At 43.4% G+C, this 18,815-nt stretch overlaps 1 protein-coding gene across 2 annotated transcripts in view; it reads left to right on the plus strand.

Moving 5' to 3' along the window:
* Positions 1 to 18,815, plus strand: part of LOC111079589 (neuronal acetylcholine receptor subunit alpha-7) — a 59,365-nt gene that overhangs the window by 25,476 nt on the left and 15,074 nt on the right. For both annotated transcript variants that reach the window (XM_041595318.1, XM_041595319.1), the window contains exons 3-4: positions 997 to 2,652; positions 9,652 to 9,791. In XM_041595318.1, coding sequence (XP_041451252.1) covers positions 1,773 to 2,652; positions 9,652 to 9,791 — 1,020 coding nt within the window. In that variant the 5' untranslated portion in view covers positions 997 to 1,772. The remainder of the gene's footprint in view (positions 1 to 996; positions 2,653 to 9,651; positions 9,792 to 18,815) is intronic.

An 18,815-nucleotide genomic window follows, 5' to 3' on the forward strand; every position in this document is an offset into this window, starting at 1 on the left:
CGTAGCTCGCTAGTGTCCTGCTTAACAGGACATGCCATAAATGTGCCGCACATGTCCGTCAACGTCAGAAGCGGAGGCTGAAACTCTGCCTTGCGTGGCATTTGCATTTTGCATCCTGCAGTCCTGCAGCTGCTTCAATTCCTGGTCGGCACCAGCAGGGAATACACTTGTGTATTTATCGTTTTGCATACGCATTATTTATTAAGGCTGGCAGAGAGAGAGAGAGAGTTGGCCGGGGAACTAGCTGGCGAGTGTGGGAGAGGCTGTGGAATCATTCCAGCTTTGTATCTGGCATTAAGTAGGCCTTTCGGCCATTCAGGACATCGGACAACGGAAGCGGCAGGAGCAACAGCATCCTAACTGGTCTGGCAGCTGGTTGAATTCCTACGAGTGCTTAGCATGCAAAATGTTCGGGGCTTACTGTTTTAGCAAAACTAATTAGTTTGAGTAATTGAAACTAGAATTCGTACAATTGCTTTGAGAGTCTTCCTCTAGTCTTTGGGTCTTTGGGCTACTGCAGTGCTGCAGTTCCTAATTGTTGATTCCGATTTGGTTTAGTTCCTTCAGAGGGTGGGAGGGCGATATAATCTGATGGAGATAGCAGCAGCTCGGGGCCAAATGCTCGATGAGAGAAGTTAAGGAGCAAATCTTAATGGAGATTGGACTGCTGATGAAACTGGGGCTGGGATTAGCATAAATAAATATAAATATATTCAATAGTGAAAGTCGATTGAAAGATGATATAATTGAAGTAGGGGTAATATGCAAGGGGGATTTTTGGTTGTTGAACTACTCGTACATTTAATGAACTTGTAAATTAGAGGAGAAACTAATACATATGGATGTGAATTGTTTCAAATCGTTTCTGGATGTTTTTTTTTCTTTCTTTGTAGAATCAGAGTTATAATAAACATAAGCGGGATTCTATTAATTATAAATAAGTATATGAGTATATTTCCCGTTTTAACAATTCACCTTGTGTTTTGATCATTGCAGCCACAAATTTTGGGACACAGCATAGAGGAGCAACACCGGAACAATAGCAAACCAAATGCTACGAAGCACTGCCATATACAACTGCAAGTGATTGCACGGCGAGGACTACCAATTGAATCGCTCGTCATTTATAAATAAGGACATACACAAAAATAGAATAAGAAGCAACTGGATGAGAGGAAATTTTACAAAATCAGAGACTTCGGACAAATGCAAGGCAAAAAGCCACACGGGAAGAACTGCAACAGCAAGAGGAAAAGCAAGAGCAAGAGCAACAGCATCCAATTAGGAACTTGTTTTTAGAAGAACTCACAAAAAACAAGAAAAGATATGAAGTAATAATTTACAAGACTCTCTGTCTCCCACTTTTCCAGCCAAAGGAAAAGCGAAGCAGAAGCAGATGCACAAGCACAAGCACAAGCAGAAAACCGACGCTGAAGTGTAAACTTTTATTATAGGCAAACAAAAGAAAAGCAAAGAAAACGCTCTTAGGGTTGTAAAGGAAACGAGCAAACAAAAGGAAAGGCATAATAATATTGCAGTGGTGGGCAAACAATAAAACACATACTCGCCATATTGATAAAAGTAAAACGTGGAAAATCTCATAGCATTAGGAAGTATTAAGGACAACCAAAGCGAACAACGTGGGGGGGAAAATGTAAACTGCAGCAGCTGGATAAGGCAGAAAAACTCCTGAAATTAAATTATTATAATCTAGTGGAAGACAGTGGAGGGCAGAAAGATATCCGCTGGCAACAACCAACACGAGAGAGACTATGAAAAATGCACAGCTGAAGCTGAGTGACGTTGACGATGACGATGAGCTGTGGCTGGCAGTAAGATTATCACAGTGCGGCAGCAGCAGCAGCAGAAGCAGAAGGAGCATCAGTAGAAGCAACAAGAACAACCAGCAACTTTCCCAACTGCAACTAAGGAGCTTAAGTACAAAAAACTACAGCACTACAGCACGGCAAAATGTAGCCTGCAACGCGAGCAACAATGGACAGCAACAGTCGTCGCTAGGCAGCAACATGTTGTCGCCACAGGCAGCAGCTGCAGTGGCAGCGGCAGCACCAGGAGCAACAGAAGATACAGTTTCTACCGGCAATCATGCAACAACCCAACAACAGACAAACATAAGACTGTGCGCACGCAAGCGACAAAGGATGCGTCGGCGACGAAAAAGAAAACCAGAAAAAGCAGCAGCCGAAGTTGCAAAGGAATTCGAAACAGTAACAGTAACAGAAACAGAAGCTGTAACAGAAACAGAAATAGTAGAAACATCTAGCAATATCAACAATAGCAACAATCTATGGCCGATAGCAACCTATTTGCAGTGCCCAAGCAGCATCAATCCATCAATAATGCCTGACCTTTCGCCGGCCACATTCAGCTGGCTGCTCCAAGTGTTGCTCGTGTCGTTGCGTCAATGGCAGCTACCCGTGCAACTGCTCAGAGGGATCGTGACCAGCACCACCGCCATCATTTCCTACTTAAACAGGATTGCACCACTGCTGAGAAGAAGATCCAGTCAGAGCAGCAACCAAAGCAACAGCAGCAGCAGCAGCAGCCACAGCAGCAGCGCGCAAATAATTAACGGACTTAATAAACACTCATGGATATTTTTATTGATATATTTGAATTTATCTGCTAAAGGTGAGTGCCACTCGACAAAACCTATTCAATTTAACCCAAGTGCCAGCACTCTAGTGAGTGGCATGCATCAGCAGCCTTCCCATTCGCCTGCACTGGCAAGCAACAGTTGCCTCACAAGTCATCAACGTCGCCATTGTTTGGCAGCAGGAGCCACAGAGGCAGGCCCATAATGCACGCCGGCAACATATTGTCACTTTGACACATAAAACCACTCATGAGTGGGATATTTTGTGGGCCTACGATGTCGTTGTGGCTGTCGTTGCCGTTCCCCTTGTTGATGCCATTGTTGCTTGTTAGTTGTGACATTTACGACAGCCTCAAGTGAAGCAACAACAGCCATCTCAGACCAGTCTATGCCACTTGAAAGCGTTGAAAGCGTCTGTGCCTCAGGATGTTTTCGCTTTTTTGTCTCCCCCACTTTTAAAGCCCTTGTTCGGGGTTACCGCGAGGCGGTCTGTACGTATTTGATGTGCTCCAAGGACCGTGTTGCACAGATGGGTTTGTGTAAATGGTTTATGAAAAAGTAAACTCTCATTGACGCCTATCACTGCAAATGTAAGACTAGCAGCATAAAGCCTTAAGTTGGCAGCTTTGTCATTTGCTGGCTAATTGAATAAAATTCCTATTGTTAGTTGGCCTGCATTGTCAAGCGGAAAACTATTTTTGATAACCAAGCAAAGTCATTTTGAGCAATGTGAGGCTGGGGCAAAAGTCGGCATGCCGTAAATTCTTTCAGCAGAAATTTCCCATCTCAAGTATCTGCAGTGCATCGCTCCATGCATGCCTGCGTGTGGTTCGGAAAATATTTTTAATGGTTTCAGGTTTTTCCCTGCTCTAGAAGCTTACAAATTCTTTGTCACGGCAACAATATTTTAAGCGAGACAAGGACCAAGTTTGGATAGCGGCTCGAGGCATTCAAAGGCATTCGAGGCATTAGAAAAAAAAAAGAAAACCAGCACCTGCTGTGGGGATGGAGAGTTGTGAGAAGAGTGAGTGCCACTTACACATATTGAGGTTATTAATGGCTGCCCATATGGCTAGAAGAGCGAGAGAAAAAAGATTGAAAGTGTTGCCAACGTTCCGTTTCGCCTGTTCGGGCTCTGGCACAAAATAAGCCGCTTGTTCGTGTCGCGGTTTGCGTGCCAAGCTATGAAATCATAAACGCACACTGGCCACAGAGACTCAAAAACTATGAGAGCAGAAATCAGATTCAATATTCGAAATTCGCATCACATTTTCTTATATTTCCATAAATACTAATTAATTAATTTACCCCGTTCTGAGAGACGTTCTATTTGGTATACAAATAAATGTAGTTTTTCTTTCCTTAACAGCAAAAGGTTTTCAATCAGAAAATGTGTTTTGAACCACTGTGCTGAATGCATGTGGGGTCTGTGTGTGTGTGTGTGCTCTGGAAACGTCTTTGTCTTTGCAGTCAAAGTCGTTTCATTCCCTTCTCCTTTAAGTGTCTGTCGCTTTGGCTTTGAGTTCATGTTTCATGCAGCACAGCACCAGCAGCAACAGCAACAGCAACAGAAGTTTCAACAACAATTGCCGTCGGACCGACGTATGCGTGTGCATGTTTATGATTTTATGGCAGCACTTCCGTTTCCGCCCTGGCAATATTGTAGAGTCTGCTCTTCTCTCCCCATGGCTGCCAACGCTAATCAGATTTAAACTTTGAACAACGTCAACGTTGCTTACACCAGCTGCATGTGTGTGGCTCTTAGTGTACTTGTATTCATGAGTGTGTTGAGTATGCGCTTGGCCCTATGACATCGTTCATACGCCCCGTTGGCCAGCCAAGTGCCCCTCTGCGTACCCTTGTCTCTCGTTCTCTCTCTCTGCGTTGCTCCCTGGTCATGTTTTGTAAGTATGACATTTATTGCTACGGAAAGGCTTTTGGCATGCTTCAAGAATACAAGACTTTTGCTCATTTGACAGGATTCCGGGCCCACTCGTTGGGCCCATGCCGTACCATGCCATCCCATCAACGGGCGATGACTAAGTTGATTTTGTTTCTGTTGCGATAACGAACAGGGGCAAGATGAAGTCGGCGAATGTAGTCAGTTTATAAAAAGAAAATATTAAAAATATTAATAATCCTCAACATTCGCTGACGTTAAAGGTGAAAAGTCGTAAACAGCTGAAAGAGAGAACGATTTTCAGGTTGAAAGGTGAATGAAAATAGCAACAGAACTTGCAAACACTCCAGGCGATTTATATAGGGAAGACGCCTTAGCGGTCTCGCTACTGTGAAAAATAATGTTCACTGTGCCAGTGGCGTCTGCCTTCTTAGATGCCTAGGTAATGCCTGTAGCGATCCTACGTTAAGGCTTCCATTGTAAACAATTCACTCCATGAGATAGTCTCATGTATAATTTGATAACTTTCGCATATGCCAACTCCCTCTCAGCTCTATCAATCTATATATCCAGCCATGTCGGCTCGCATACGATAAATGTCACAAGTTCCCTTCCATCATTAGCTAAAGGGTTGTACAAGAAAGAAAAACACAATGTCATGCCTGCCATTTGCATTATGGAACACACGCACTCGGCCACACGAGCCTGAGACAGATGACGGGCCCATCATCCAAATACAAATAATCCCCAGCCCATCCGCAGCCTGCCTCAAACATATCACAAAGGACCTGGATCAGCAGCGGGATGAAAAGGGGGGATAAATGTTGCCTGGACTAAAATCAATCATCAAATACGATAGCATTCATAATTTTCAATAGTGGACACAAGACATTTTGATTGATGGCTCTGCCGGAGTTGCCGGGAATGCCAGCTCCTGCTGGAAACCATCTCTATGGGAGAAGTATCCACTCTCCTGTCCGTCCATCTTTGCATCGATTTGTTTCCTTTTTATGCCTACTCTTGTCTCAGGTTACACTCCATCTTCTTCATCCCTCCAGCAAAACAAAAAAAGTACTGGAAGGAGGAAAACAAGTCATAAGCAATTAAATGCTTTCCCAGCACCCAGGCCCCATCCAATTAAGGGCAGCTATACGGGTATATGGGGATGTACAATAACGAAAGGCGTGTTATAGAGCGGGAGATTTGTAGGGGAGGGCTAGAGCAGGAGCAGAGCAGTAACCCCTTGTTGTTGTTTGAATTTTTATTGCATAATTTAAGCTTTGAATGGTTAAGCGTCACCTTGGAGCTATTAAAATGCTCGCTTCTCCGGTTTCTGGCCCGTGCCCTCTGTCTCGTGCTCTCTACTCCCTCTACGGCCATTAGCAGGTGCGCCCACTAGGAGTGGGTGCGGTGCCAGCCAGCAGGAATAAAAGTCAGGGAAGACAGCCATCGAGCTTCATATTTTTCTCCCTCTCTTTATCTCTTTGGCCGCTTTTCTCCGTGCCTCATTTTGTATTGGCTTTTGCGGGCTTAAGTGGTTTGGCGCCGAGTCAGTTTGCGTTTTGCTTTCAATTTTTAATATTGGCGGACAGCACGAGTCGAAATATTTCTCCAGTATACATACATACCTACAAGAATACTCGTATGCCTCCTCTCACTTGCAATGGTTTGGATGTGGATTATAAGAAGACTACTGATATGGAGTAGAGTAGATGGGAGAAGAGAACCCGTGCCCATGGGTTCGTTTGATTGCCATTTGATGTTGTGGTCGTTTAGAGGAAAACGTATACGACTTGCATAAAACTAACTTTAAATTTCCTGTAGTTAGGGAGTACTAAGGTCTCTTAGTTTTCAGTTTATACTTGTAAAAAAAATACCCAATCATTTTTTTAAATTTTATTTTGCTGAATTCGAATTTTAACTGTGAATTTATTTTTATTAACAGACTACAGTGTAGGTCTAAAACTTAAAATTAATATTTTGGTGAGTTGCCCTGGCAGCGGAGGCCTTTGGCTATGTGTAATTGTTTGGGGTATGTGCTACAAAATGATTCTGTTGTGTGTTTTTATCACCCAATTAAAATTAGAATTAAAATGAAACAATTTCAAGCTATTAAAATAGATTTTAATGTAATTCCATGGAACCATAATATAGACTACATAATTCGAAATGCTCTCTTGAGCGATTCCAAATGTAGACTTTTTCCAGTTTACAGATAGTTGTTTATGCCAAGGATATACCTCAAGAATACTCCATCTACGATTAATATGAGGAACAATCTTTATACAAATACACCAGCCATTATTGCAGCTGTCAAGGTTCGAGACGGTTCAATTCGCTGTAATGTGCTGGTTATCTAGAAGTTAATGTCCGAACTATAGAGTATTCCATATTTTTTATAGCTTCAAAGCCTAGAAATAACAAACTTCTTATTTCTCTCTCTCTCTCTCTCTGTTCTTTTGGTACTTTTTTGTTTCGTTTCGTGGAGAAATCGGCCAATTTCATGTCGTTATTATTGCTATTTTCGTTGTTGCTGTTGCTTTGTGTGTGTATTCGGGCAGCTGCATTTTCTAACCAATTTTGGTCGGTTTTTATTTTGAACATTAAATTGCACGCCGTCGTCCCAAGCCGTTGCGGTGGCTTTGGCAGTCCGCGTCGGCGTCGGCGCCGTCCTCCAGACGGCTCTGCAGCTGTTGCCGCGCTTGCTGCCCACTAGCTGCTTCTCTCTCTCGCTTCCTCTATCGCTTGCTTCTGTCTCTGTCTGGCCCATGACTGGAATTGGCTTTGTGAAATAGCAATTACTTTTTCATGCTCCACTGCAATAAAATTGCAATTTTATGCGGCCTGCCGACAACAACAGCAGCAGCAGTAGCATAGCGGCAGCGGCAGCGGCAAAAAAAGCGAAGAGAAATAACGAAACGAAACGGAAGTGCAGCCATTGAAAAGGCATTTCGAAATGGCAACAGTCTACCCCGAAACGTGGAGAGGGGCAAAGAGGGAGATGCGAATGATAGGTCGAGGCGGAGGCCAAGTTGAAGATGATGCCACAAAAATGGAAAGTTAATGACTCCCGACATTGTCCATGTGAGCCATTAACGAGTGCCCTTCGGCCAAGGAGCCCAAGCCTTGTGGCACAATTTAAAGGATCATTTTCGGGTGACTTCGATATGTTTCTTTATTAGCGAAGTTACCGGAAAACTGTGCCAGCTCGGTTTTGGATGGTCCGTTGGATGTTTTCAGATTCTTTTTGATATTTTTCGATGGTGCCCCAAAACAAAGAAATATTAAAACAAAAGTCTCGTCTTGGGATGACGCAACCAAAAGTCGGCAAAAGTGTCCTTTGTACTCAGCTACAATGGAAGTGCCCCAGAGCTCCTGCTTCTCCATCCGTCTCTTTCCAGCCTTCTCTGTTGTCTCGCTCATCCTCATATTTGTTCTATTATCACATTCATTTTGACACTTCATCAGACGTTGCCCTGTTTTGTATGTGTGTGTGTGTGGGCTGTTTTTTTTTCTCTTTCTGGGTCCTCTGTTGCACTCCTGTTGCTTTGTGCTCCCCTCTCTTTCATATTTTCTCTTTTTTCCTTTCTCTATGCGTTGGTGTCAATGCTTTGCCTTAAAGGCCCAGTTAGCTGCCCTGCCCCTGCCCCTGTCCCTCCCCTTGCCGCTCATTGTTGGCCCGTGCTCGTTAGCTGCAGTTTTTCTCTACTTTTCCTTTTGCCTGCAGGCTCGTCATTTTGTTTTAATATTAAATGAACAAGGAAGAGAGCGTGAAAAGCGAATGAAATATGCAAAAACGTAGAAGAAAGTCGCCAAGCAGCAGAAGCAGAGCGAGGGAGAGAGAGAGTGAGTGAGAGAAAGAGAGAAAAGACTAAAGACAAATTAAAACTAAAAAATTCATGTGCATAATTTTTAAATGCTGTTCATTTTGTATGCAAATCTGTTGGGTTAAGCTCGAGGTAAGCTCAAAAAAAGGGAAAAGTTTTCCATGTAAAGCAGACATTTTTTTTGGCAGCAGAAAAGAAAACCCTCGAAAACAAAGCACCCATTGAAACGGTGGAATTTAATTAAACCTCATTTCAGTTCAATGCAATTCTCTATGCAGCAAAGTAAATCAATCTGCCGTTAATTCAATTTTCAAGAACTTCATCAGGGGAAATTGCCCGAGACTATTTTCCCATCGCCAACGAATTTCACAGTCCCCGTGGCACATGAACTGCATTCCCAATCGCTCAGCTCGATAAATCCCAAACTTACAGCTACTTAGTGTCTGCTTATTGTGTTGGCTGAAAGAGAGGTTGCAGGATGGTGGGCATTGGTGGGCGAAACCCTTAAGAAATTATCAAATTCAGAGGCAAAGAGCAAGCAAGCAAGTTTGCTCCTTCTCATCTGCTTTCTTTTGTAGTTTGTTCTGTATTCCACATTCATGCATAAATAATTCTCCGATAACGATGCGAATATGTCCTTCCATACAGTTACAATTGTGCGCATACATATGCCTCTATGCTCGTATCTGTGTGAGGCAATCTATTATCGCCAGGGAAAAACGGACCAAGAAAATTTGTATGTGAAAAACTTTTGCTCAATAAAAGTTTCCTTTTGTTATGCGACTGCCAGAGAACAATGGAGTCACAGAGAGTGAGGTGGGGGACATGACCTAGCAAAGGGTCTGTGGAGGATATCTTACATACATATGCATGTAAGTCTGCCGGCAAAAAGGACAACCAAAACGCAAACTTTCTGCCATCCTTTCAGAGTTCTGGTTCTGCTGTTGCCTTTCCAATTGAACGCCGAATGCGCAACCCGCATGCACACATAAGACCAGAATCCAAATCCAAACACAAACCCAAGCTCAAGCTCAAGCCCAAGACCATACTCGTAGACCAAGGAACAAGTTGCGCAAACCAAGAACTCGTAAACTTTCGCATATCAATAAATTTAGTTGCTGCAACTGCCATCCCCGCTCTGCTCTGGCCCCACAAGAATTATTGATTTTGATTTGCGGCGCTTCTGTGAAATGGCACACATGCATCGATCCTTTTCCCCCATTCCCAGTCTGCCCAATATCCCCGCAAAAGTATAAGAACTAGCCAAGTAAGTTGCATCAACTAATTCCTATTTTATTTACTTGCAGTTTGCCTAGCAGGATATCATGAAAAGAGACTGTTACATGATCTTTTGGATCCTTATAATACACTAGAACGTCCCGTTCTCAATGAATCGGACCCGTTACAATTAAGCTTTGGTTTAACTTTAATGCAAATTATTGATGTGGTAAGTAGCAATCGAAAGGAGTACGATATGAGTGAATATAAAATGTTTTAAATTTAAGATTGTTATGCACTAGTATATTTAACACCCAATTGGCTATATGATGGGGGCTTATCTGTCAGAAAAGCAAATTCGTAATATATAGTAGAACCATATGTAGATTGGTAATAGATAGAATCCGTTTAATATTTAAATGATTATAATTTTAATAGGTCATATTTTTAAGTAAAAGAAGAACAATATTCTACAGACTGTTATATTAAATAATAATAACAAAGGATTGCTCTGGTAAAACATGGACATGTAATGGAAACCACAATAAGCTAATAAAAAGACCTACTATTTTACATTTGTCTGGGGCAAGTAATTTGCTTTTGCATCATCATCATCCAGTGTTGCCTGCACTGAGTTTGAGTTAGATATAACTATTCTTTGACTGCTATAACTCACCCGAAAGACTGTCTACTGTACGATTATCTAGTGGAATCGCTACAGTACAGCATTCAATTTAAATTGCTCAATGCATTTTAGGATTTAATTTCCACTTTCAGTTTCTCTGAAAAGCCGCCTTAAAGTATGCTCCAAGTTTCCACAAAGCAGAATACCTGATGACACAATTTCGTTTTGTATAAAAAGTGAATTGCCAAGAAAGTGAAATTTTAATTATTTGCCCGAGAGAAACGCACACAGGCACACAGTGCCACAGTGCCACAGCGCCACACAGCAACATGCACCTGCAGCAGCAGCTGCACCTGCAGCTGCATATACACTCGCACCTGTGTCCTGTCTGTTGGCTGTTCCTTGAATGGCAGCTGGCGTTTCTTTCCGCAGCACCTCTGGCCTATATACAGACAGGACATACATATCCTGCCTGACTGGCACTGTCGAGAAAATTACATGCAACGTCATGTGGCACGTGCGGTGTTTGACTCATTCTCACCTTTAAGGGGATGCGGTGGGGTGGCAGCAGGACGGAGTGAAACCCACCGCCGCCTCCTGCATTCATCAGTTGAAAAAACTTTTCTGCAACTCACAATTGCGTAGAGGCCAACAAGAGAGCGCTGGAAGAGGGGAAAGGGATAGTGAAAACTCCCAGAGCTAAGGAGAGAATGGGTGTGTGGGAAAAAGGTGGAGACTGCTACAAAAGTCCAAGCGAGGCGTTTGCTTTTGTTAGTGAGACAACCTCAATTCATATTAGATCTACATTGCATTTGGATGGTGTGTATCTGAGTGAGAGTTGTTTGTTTGGCTATGCCTCTGCCTGCCAGTGCCTGCGCGTCCCGCACAAAGTTGGGATCCAGCAAAATGGAGCGCACAAACAAAGGACTCTCACACCCCCTCACACTCAGTCACATGAGGCATGAAAAGAAAAACAGCAACCAGCTGAAAGACTGCTCCTGGCATGGCATACGCAGCAGAAGTAAAAAAAGCAGCGGGAATAAAATAAAAAAAAAATGAGAAGATCTCAGACGCTAGAACACTGCGCATTCAGTGACGCGTTAAAAGTCACACATACAAAGGCAAACAGCGAAAAAGCATTGCAGAATACACTGGGAGAAAAACGAGACTTTCAAAAGAAGGTGTAATTTCTTATCATATTTACTTACAATCCCAATCCGTGCTCAGCGAATATTAGTGACTGCTTATGCACAGTGACTACTTGCCACTTGTGCCAATAACAGACAAATAAGCAGTTAGTGCTTGAAAGACCAACTTCGTCGGGGTGGAATGATTATATTTTCTACTCTGATAATCTCTGAGACACAGGTGCTCGTATAGAAACAACGAACGCTCCTGAACAAGCTAGATTTTCGGTTTAATTTGATCATTGTTAGCTAATTTCAAATAGGAAACCAAAATATGAATTTTAAAACACTCGAGTATAATATTTGTTTACGGATATGTAATATTAGACTTGATTAAAGTCGGGACTGAGCGTTCATCTATCGAAGAATTCGAGAACGAGTATACTCTGATTTTTTTTCAGTGCATTTACAATACGAGCACAGCACACTCGCACACACTTGGCATGCAAATAAAATGAATAAATAAAATTTGCACATGTGTTGTTCACACCTTCTGCCAAAACATATAAACCAGAGGGCTGGCGGGGAATCGTTTGGCAGCGCCGTGTGGGCCGTGGCAGTGGCAGGGGCAGAGACAGCGGCAGTGGCAGGGTGTGGGTAAAGCAATGAAGTACGACTGGTGATGGTTGCTGGTGCAAAATGAAGTTGAAAGAACAAACGGGCACAATGCGCCGCCACCGCCATCGCCACCGCCACTGTCGTTTGTTGTTGCCCCTGTTGGTGGCAGTAAAAACTGCAGCACGCACACTTAAAGCGCAGTCGCAATTACATGAAACAGGAGGAACTGGGATCTGGGAACTGGGAGTTGGGAGTTGGGAACAGGGCGAGCATAAAAACCGAAATCGGGTCATTTGGGGAGCAAGGAAGTAGGTATTGGGGAGCAGTTACCACCTTTCCACGCAAGAAATGCGGTTTATGGGAACCGCACCGAACTGGGACACACTCAAACTTTTATTGGACCGTATAACTCGCGGACTTATGTAGATGTCATGGCAATCAAATGTGGCTAATGCCTGATGGGAAGTCGTTATCGAGGGAAATTAGTTGCATATGGCGCGACAATGTGGAGGTCGCGATAATAAATGATAAGAGCTCTACCCTCCAGGGATAACAGGGCAGAAAATAAGAGATTCCTCTCTGCCACTTCGCACAGTTGGCATCGTTGCACACTCAGTTGCAGGTCACCAATGCCATTAGTTTTCCTTTGGGAAATCGAAGCATTTGACACTGGCCATATTTTAACTGTTAAATGCAGTGGCTCCTGCTGCATTTGCATATTTTTTGTGACCTGCCTCTGCAGCAGCTGGGTCTCCAAGCAATTTAAAGATTTGGCACCTGCCATGATAGCCTGCCATCCCCTTCCACTTCCCCTTCCCCTTTCCAAGTCCGGCAGCAAGAGCTTCAATTCAATTTAAAATGGGGCAGGACGCGCACACCGGGCAGAGGATGGAGAGCCCTTTGGCTTTCATCAATTTTACTTATCTGCCAACGTCAACGTCATCGTCATCGTCTTCGATAGCAGCAGCCTGCTTCAGAGGAGGACCTTCTCCTGCATTACGGTTATCTGTCATGTTGCCAAGTGAATCTGGGAAGCTGTTAAATCATAGACCCGAGCGAGAATAGCAGGCTCAGTTTAATCTAAACTTGGCATCTGAAATGCACTTTTATCGCATGTGATTTATACAGAGCCTCTTTCATAATTGCTCCCAGAGGAGGTCAACTGTGAAAAGGACTGCCTTTGCTTACACAAGTAGGAGTACTCGGACTCGTATTCGTATTCCTTTCTAGTCTACTCTCTTTCTGTAGCTGTGTGGAAATTGCATTGAATATGTTTGAAATTTATGTGGCGTGTGTGCCTGGTTGGGCTCTTTGTCACGGGTATAGGCATGGGCATGGGTATGTGCCACGCCTGGCAACGAGATTAGAATGCAATCATGTTGCACCCTGATTCAGCTTCTATTCCCGTGGGCAGGAAGCACTCGCCAGAGCCCTCAATGGTCTCGGCACCTGCATTCATTTCGTCAGCATAAACAGGACTCACTTGCACTCTCACGTACCCTCGCACGCAGAGGAGATGGTTTTGGGCATGCTTGGCATACTTTTCCAACGATTTGAATGCATTTTCGGCTCTGCTCTGTCGTTCGGTGGGGAAGTGTGGAAAGCTTCACTCACTTTCCCTTTGATTGATGTTGTTGCATTTTCAAATGACTCGACCAGGTTGTCTCTCTTTTTCCCGCTCCATATGTCGATAGAACTCTGTCAAATGAGTACAGTCCATGACACACACACACACACACACAAGTGGAGGCAGGATGGCAGGAAGCTTGTCCTGTCCAATCCAGTAGATTGCTTGTGGTAGGAATTAGGGCAGCAGTTGACCCACTGCTGACAATACCGTGCCTCGGATGCGTTCAAATACTGTGCCATTCTTGGGCGGGGCAGCAGTTCACATTAAAGGGAAAATTCTTCTGTCTAATTGATGGCAGAATGTTCCCCAATTCGAATCCATTTTCGCTGTGGATATTAATTTGACTGGTTCATCAATTGATGAATCCTTAAGAGTTCGTTAAGAGTTCATTCTCGAATGGCTTTCCGCGGTAGCTTTGGATATAGATAATAATAATGCGACAACATAATCATTTTTGAATTGGTGGGAACAAATTCCTTCCACATAAATTGATGGGGTTCCCTTAACGCGTATGCAATATAAGCCAGCTAAATATGTGTCCAAACCATACGAGTATACGTGTAATAAAATCGAAATTAATTAACTCGATGCGAACCCCGAGTGCTCCGACACAGGCAGGCACTCATTTGAAATTCCCTTGGCTTTGTAAAATGTGTGCGATTGCGGTTATGTATTCGAAAGATATAAATGGCATACATACATATATACGAGTAGATGTGGTCTCCGGGTAATGCCTTGTAAATATTTGCCGTCAGCTATCATTTTGATAATGGAGTTTCAAATGTTTGCCATTCATGCTCATAAACATATGTTGACGTGATGGAAAAGCCAACTTCGCCGAAAAGTCGGGCGCCGTGCCGGGGGGCGTGGATGTGCAAAAATGTGCAAAAAGCCACGCCCACAAGCCAGCTTAATTGCATTTACCAAGTGCTGGAGCAAGGCACGCACGGCCCCGAAAGCAAAATAACTTCTTGCACTCTGTTTCAATTAATTTCTGGTCGTTGAGCGAAGCGGAAGGAATGAATAAAAAAGTGTTTTTTAATTAAATGCGCCGAGTGAATGCAATGCCCACACTGAAGTATAATCCATATTATATTGAGTGGCGCACAAAGATGGAAATAATGAGCACAATGATCGGGCCACTTAAGGGGTTCAAAAGGAAGTAAAGCTCCGTGCGAGTCAATGCGAATATATCGTCAGTTTACAATTGCACAAATGCCATAAAGAACCAGAGGAAGGAGTAAATGCACAGGTTGCGGCAGTCAAGAATGTTGCGTACTCTAGAATTGAATTTCCTTCCTCCAGGGATCTACTAAATGGATAAGTATAAATATTAATATTTTATATTTGTTTATGGGGAGATGGGGGGAATTCTATAGAGGTTGGCAATTTTGTGGCAAAATTCCCCATCTCTAATTTGGATTGTTAAGTCATTTAGTCAAGATATGTGTATGGTTTTATAGCGGTATTTATTGCACGTTGAACGTTTGTATCTACCCTTCCGAAATTGCATTGCTGGGTACGAAAATCTCCTTCATCGAAGTAACCGAATAAACATACTTTCGGCACACTCTGTAATCAGCCAGAATGACAAATGAAATGGGAATAATCGAAAGCCATGTTGAAAAAATGTAAAAGCAAATACGAGGAGAGAGGAGAGAAGCAAAGTAAGCAAAGAGAAGATAGAGCAACAGAAAGAAGCTCTGAAGTTTCCTGTCGTGACCTCTGCGGAAGAAAACCCTAGAGTGGGAAGTGGGAAGCTTCCGAGAGGGTCGGGGAAAGTAAGAGTACAAATAAAACAACTCCCGAGCGCATTAATTAAAAAGGCGCAGACAAAGCGAGGCGTAGATTAATTGGCGTCAATGGGAGCCGGCAAAAGAAGCGGCACAGCAAGGAAACCGTCCCAGATTCAGATAAGGGCCAAGACGCTACGAGCAAGGCGAAGTATGCGGTTGAGCGGGCTGGGGTGCAGCGGTGGGGAAGTGATTAAGTAGATGCTGGATGAGAAGGGGCTGGATATCAACGGATATCAGCGGAAAATGAGTAATGAAGTCGAGCTGGGGCAGCCATTTTTTATGCACACAGGACAATGAGAAACTAGGCCTCTGTCTGCGTCTGTGTATCACTGCATGTGTTTGTGCGTGTGCGTGTGCGAGTGTGCGTGGGGAATGAGCTCCGCGTTGTATGCCACAGTTGTATACCATGCACCCGGTACTCGTAGAGTTCCACTGTATATTGAATTCCCGCCATTTAACTACGAAAATCGCAGAGAAAGCTAATTTTCAAATTACAGCCAGAATAAATCATAGGAATATATCATATTCCTATTCGGTAGGGCTGCTTAGATCGTTCCCGGTTAACCGGTATCCTATAGTCGAGGCGTCAACTCTACCGTTCGTACTCGTACTGTTTCGAGTTGCTTTTTTAAATTCCCCGAACGCTGTTGCTTGCCATGTCAATGAACCGACTCTGCCTATGGCTCTGTATCTGGCTCTGTGGCTGTGGCTGTTTCTGTGCCTGTGCGTGTTTGTGTACCGCACATGTGTATGTATGTTTGTACGCCAGTCCCTGTTTGTGTACATGCAAATTTCCGCGTGCCGAAACTTGTCTTTGGCCTGGTCGAAGGCAGCGTAGAGCAGCGCAAAAAAATAAAAACGAGAAAAAAATAAAAGCTCTTGGGTTGTAATAATTTTGCCGTTTGCTTTTTCTGCTCATTTAAAATTCAACAACTGCCGCTCATAGCTGCCATTTATTTATACTTTTCCTTTGCCACAGACACTCATACACAGACACGTAGACTTGCCTCCCTCATACACTATTTGAATGAGAATAAGCTTCGTTTATGGGAGTTCTGTACCTTCACACCGACCACACCCTTCCCCCCAGGCCATTCATCTGCTGACTCGGCCTGCAGGCTGCAATAGCAAGACAGCTAGACCAAGCCAAGCAGACAGCGACCGCTACCAAAAGAAGCCACCACTTTCCTACTTCTGTATGCATTCGTCTGGTCTCGGCCCCGTCTCTTTCGGCTCACGTGATAATTATGTACTCCTTCACAAGGTATCACTTATTTGCTTAGACGTTTGCCTGTCCAACATCTGTGTTATATCTGACTCGAACAAACACAACCAGTTGTATAATAATAACAATAATAATAATTTATGGCCACTTTTTGTTTCAACCTAAAATAATTGGTTGCAAATTTTATTCTATGTGGTTTCATTTATTAAACCAATCTAATAGGATTTGTATTTAATGGCTAACTTTTAAATATTTTAGCTGCTTAATTTTGGGACCCGACCATAATGAATACATTAGAGTATGATTAATTCGTTTTATAATGCCCTGGGTCTCGTGAATCTCTTTTTGTGCATTTTAATTAAATTTTGTTCATTTGTAGCTCGCACAGTTTTTGCGGTCTTACCATTATAATTGTACATATAACACATTTTTGTATTGCTGCAAATGAACATTCGCATATAAAATGCAAATTGGAAGTGGAATTCAAGCTAGAGTGGGAGTGACAGAAAAGGCAGCGCTACCTAACGAAGGATAAATTGTAAAGAGAAGCCAACGTCCCGTAACGAGGAAGAGCCATCAGTTGACTGGGCGTGGATTCTTCGTCTGAGGCTTAAAGATGAAGTGAAAAGTTAAAGATCACATTTAAAACCAATCTACATGTGAAAACAGGGCGTGGATTACAGCTAGCCTTGCACCTAGCGGAATCTGAAACACCCAACTATGTGACCATCGCAGCCACTCCTTTTTCGTAGACTGCTAAATGAATTATGGTGCTGGAAGCCACCCACCACCGAAAATGCACTCCATGTGTAAGCCGACAAAATTAGTGAGCGTTAACAAAAACTCAATTTGTAACAACGGAATTTTATTAGTCCTCTCTCGCTCAGTGCTCAGCCCCCGGGGCAGGAGCGCAAAGCCGTAGCATACTTTTCGTCGACCGGTATTTGTGTGTGTCTGCTGCGGTTTCAGTCGCAAAGTGGACCGCAAAATAAAAGCGTGCAGATTGTCTGTGTGTGTGTGGGGGGCAGAGCTGGGTGCAGCTGGGTGAAATGGACTCTGCTGCAGTCAAGTGCAATAATGTAATGGCTATATTTAGCCGAACCCACACAGATACACGTCCCATGTTTGCTCTTGCACTGCGTTATGACCGCAATATTACCAAGTCCTGCCACGTCCCTCCTTTACAATGTTCTATTTGCCGCATGCTTCGATTTCCCCTCTTCCACCATTCCACCACCCTTCCACAGTACGGGTATCCACCAAAAAACATATTGACTCGCCTACGGGCTTGGCTCTGTGGCTGTCTCCTGTGTCCGGTGCCCTGTGCCTTGTGTGTGCTCGCAGCAGTTGCATTGGAGTCCTGTAGCTAGGAATCGGTGGCTCCATTTCATCTCTACCGCATTTCTGTCGCATATTTGAGCCCATTTTGTGATTGCACTTGCACACTGACTAACGGAAATTGCTCGGCCAAAATATTTGTGCAATGCGATGCCTCTGCTCATCCCGATTCTTTTCTGTCCTGCTCCGTTCCGCTCCGTTTCGGTCCGTTTCGCTCCTACAGCTCCTGGCTATCTTTGTTAGTTAAGCGCCAGAGATTTTGTTTTTCGCAGTTGTTTTCATTTCATTTTGCCCAGCTTTTTGGAGTTGCTTTCCGTTGCTGCTGTTGTTGTCCGAGTGGACCATGAATATTTCAGGCATTTAATTGTAAATTACACATACGCCCTGTGTGCAGTTGGTGAATTTTTTAAGAGCTGTTGGCCTGCTCCTGTTTTTGCTGGTTCGCTGGTTTTATTGTAATGCGCGGATTTGGTTATTGGAGCGCATCCCAGGGGCACGTTGGTTAGATCGCATTTAAAAATTTAACTCTCTTGATTAAAGTTCGCGAACAATTTGTCAGGCTTTTCGGCTTTTTATTTTTACTTTTCTACTGTTTGGGAGGAGGTCTGAAACTATGCAAGGGATATATTATAAAAATATTATTCTAATAGGAGTCGCACTCCTAATACGAAAATATATTGGGATCCTCAGAGAGGTGTGTGTTTTCCCTCTCTGGATGTATCGTGAGCCACGCCATCTCATTGGCAGGTGATCACATTAAGAAGAACTGTATAATTTGTTGTGCAATCTTTTAATAATAATTTGGCAACAAAAAATAAAACTTTTGTAATTTATAAATAGAAAATAGTTTTTTGTTTCCAGTCTGGACAGCTGTTACAGTTCCTACGATTTGCA

This window comes from Drosophila obscura, unplaced genomic scaffold (genome assembly GCF_018151105.1).
Source record: "Drosophila obscura isolate BZ-5 IFL unplaced genomic scaffold, ASM1815110v1 contig_46, whole genome shotgun sequence".
NCBI lineage: Eukaryota > Metazoa > Arthropoda > Insecta > Diptera > Drosophilidae > Drosophila > Drosophila obscura.